The sequence below is a fragment of the Rhagoletis pomonella genome, unplaced genomic scaffold (genome assembly GCF_013731165.1).
Source record: "Rhagoletis pomonella isolate Grant_MI unplaced genomic scaffold, Rhpom_1.0 Rhpom_scaffold_00001, whole genome shotgun sequence".
Classification (NCBI taxonomy): domain Eukaryota; kingdom Metazoa; phylum Arthropoda; class Insecta; order Diptera; family Tephritidae; genus Rhagoletis; species Rhagoletis pomonella.
In genome coordinates this window covers 47,856,665-47,859,095 of record NW_023458555.1, presented here as the reverse complement: position 1 = coordinate 47,859,095, position 2,431 = coordinate 47,856,665, and the positions used below count along the sequence as shown (strand labels likewise).

General features: G+C 36.3%; 1 protein-coding gene across 4 annotated transcripts; it reads left to right on the top strand.

Annotated features, from left to right (window-relative positions):
- The first annotated feature begins 839 nt into the window (after positions 1-839).
- On the top strand, positions 840-2,142 carry LOC118745342 (syntaxin-5-like). 4 transcript variants are annotated; one of them, XM_036478854.1, is made up of 5 exons: positions 840-993; positions 1,100-1,202; positions 1,272-1,612; positions 1,678-1,765; positions 1,827-2,142. In XM_036478854.1, the coding sequence occupies exons 3-5, from the start codon at positions 1,583-1,585 to the stop codon at positions 2,033-2,035; spliced, it is 327 nt and encodes a 108-aa protein (XP_036334747.1). In that variant the 5' UTR covers positions 840-993; positions 1,100-1,202; positions 1,272-1,582; the 3' UTR covers positions 2,036-2,142. The 4 variants fall into 4 exon arrangements, with proteins under 4 accessions (XP_036334747.1, XP_036334750.1, XP_036334749.1 ...); XM_036478855.1 differs by having other exon boundaries at positions 847-935; XM_036478857.1 differs by lacking the exon at positions 1,100-1,202 and having other exon boundaries at positions 840-935; positions 1,419-1,612.
- The last annotated feature ends 289 nt before the right edge of the window (positions 2,143-2,431 follow it).

Below are 2,431 nucleotides of genomic sequence, written 5' to 3'. Positions count from 1 at the left end.
TAAGAAACAACTTTTTGGATACAGGTTTGTGGTGGAAGCGTCATTGGTTGTCAATAAAGACCATTACCGATTTACTGCGGCACACCTCGAAATCGGACGCGTCAATTACATTTAATTAACTGATGAACATATTTCGGTAAGGGAGCAGGTAGGGAAATATACTCATTAATATTAATTCATGAAATCTAAACAAAATTTTAGCTCGCCAAAAAGTGAAACTGTCAGCGCAGTTATTTTCCAATACCACCACCAAAGCAATTAGGCGCTGTTACTCATTAGGTTTTGAGTTATGTAAGCCTACTGAAATTAAATTCTTTGTTGAAACCTACAGTTAGAGTTTTAGTAATTAAACTTTTAATTATTAATTTTTCACTAAGGAACCATTTGGAACGGCCCTTTCGAACCAACGGGTAAACGAGTACATGTCGATGCCCATGATTAAAAAAAAAAGTGCTGGAGCATTTACGGAAAGGCTTTGTTATGTCAAATAATGCATTAGTAAAGCTTTTTGAGTACGTACGGCTTAATTCAAATGTGGAATTCATTGTTACCTACAAGCTGAATCAGGATACACTGGAGCATTTTTTTGGCGGTATTCGCAGCAAAGGTGGACTTAATGACCATCCCAGTCAAAAGGAGTTCATATATTGACTGCGAAAGTACATCATAGGTATAATTGTTGATAAATTAATAAATTCATAAACGCAGTAATTTCCTTAATTTTTGTGGCACGTAATACTGAATGCTTGCAAGGCAGAGGCAATGTCTCAGCAGACAGCATAATTTGCCCATAATCAAGAATGATAGAATACAAGATTGCGCCAATCGAGCTGAGAGCAACTGGCCGTGACGTCCGAAAATACCAGAATGAGAGAGCAAAGACGAATTCAATAAGAAAAAGAAGAAGAATCGAACAGCTGGGGCGAAATTGAAAGGTTTGTTTACAAAGTGCATAATAAATCGCGGATTTACGGAATTATTTAATTTTAAATGGTAAATTGGTTGTTTAAAAGTAAAGAATGTGTACTTATTAAATGCAGTGCAAATCGCTGAAAGTGTTAAATCACTGCAATCATTATAATGATTTGCATTTTTTCAGTAATTGAACAAATACCAGCGGGCAGCCAGCGGGTCAGTTGCTGGTAACAATTTGCAGAACGATTCCACGGTGATCGTTGCATCGTCGTCAGTTAGTGAAATCAGTAATGCAGCTTTTAAAATAAAGGAAAACCTCCTACTCCGCTATACATATAATTACTTTCATTATTTAGCTACTTTTCCGGCAGCCGCAACAAACGCTGGCCCAAGCCTGCAAATTGTTGCCAGCAACTGGAACGCTGGCTGCCCACTGGCATTTGTTCAACTACTTAAAAATTCACTTTGTAAACAAACCTTCACACACATCAAACCACATCAAGCGGCTCATCTGGATGAAATGAAAAGGCTGTTAGATGTAATGCAGCAACGTGCTCCCGATGTTGAACATCAGTTCAAAGAAAAGCCAAATGAGTTGGAAATGTCGGATAAGGCCAATGTAAACCAAGGCGGCAATCGTATAGAGACCTTGACGTAGACGCAATTTATGTACGAGGAACAGATTAGAGACTTACAAGTAAGTTAGAAGTAGGAAGTGCATTTGAAGATGTTTACATTATTATGTTTACGCATTTCTTACAGTCCATGGTGCAGGAATTTATGATGGTCACAAAATATATTGGCAAAAACATAGGAAGTGCATATGCCAAGTTGGAAAAATTGACAATGCGTGAGTATAAAATGAAAAGGTGTTCTTAATTATAAATATTACTTTACCTTTTCTTTTGCAGTGGCCAAAAAGAAGAGTCTTTTTGATGATCGACCGCAAGAGATTCATGAATTGACCTACATCATGGTGTATGCGTTACAATCTAAATTAGCCAGCATGGGCACCGACTTCAAACCGTTGTATACTGTCGTACTGTTGTATATCAGAAACTTTAAACGTCTAAAGCTATATATAAGGAATTCGCAAGCTAACATAAAAGTTTTATTATGAAATTTCACACAATTAAAAAATAGTTGGTGGTGATTTATGCAACCTCACAAACGCGGTTTTTCATTACCATGATACGCGGTTTTGCATTTTGTTGATACGCGGTTTTGTACTTTAAACGACGACTTGCAAAGGGCGCTATGTAAAATTTGTTCGATTTTTAGTTTTTGATGGATTACGTACCAGTATTTAAAGTAGTTTCATGTCCAGTAACAACAGAGTGCAAAATCTTTTTATATTAGCATCAAATGTTAAGTCTTCTTCCAAAAGTCGCTATCATACTTATTTATAAACTTTCAAAAGTATCTATCTTCTGATGAACTTAGAGAACTGCTTTAGGTCGTATAGACTGTTAATGTTATCTTATGACATGTTATGTTACGTTACAATTTTTTAAGG

Excerpts from the sequence above, each read along its gene's own strand:
- LOC118745342 (XM_036478857.1), top strand. The coding sequence starts at position 1,583 with ATGTACGAGGAACAGATTAGAGACTTACAA. Across the intron at positions 1,613-1,677 it reads AACAGATTAGAGACTTACAA|TCCATGGTGCAGGAATTTAT; the intron begins GTAAGTTAGAAG and ends CATTTCTTACAG. Across the intron at positions 1,766-1,826 it reads GTTGGAAAAATTGACAATGC|TGGCCAAAAAGAAGAGTCTT; the intron begins GTGAGTATAAAA and ends TTTCTTTTGCAG.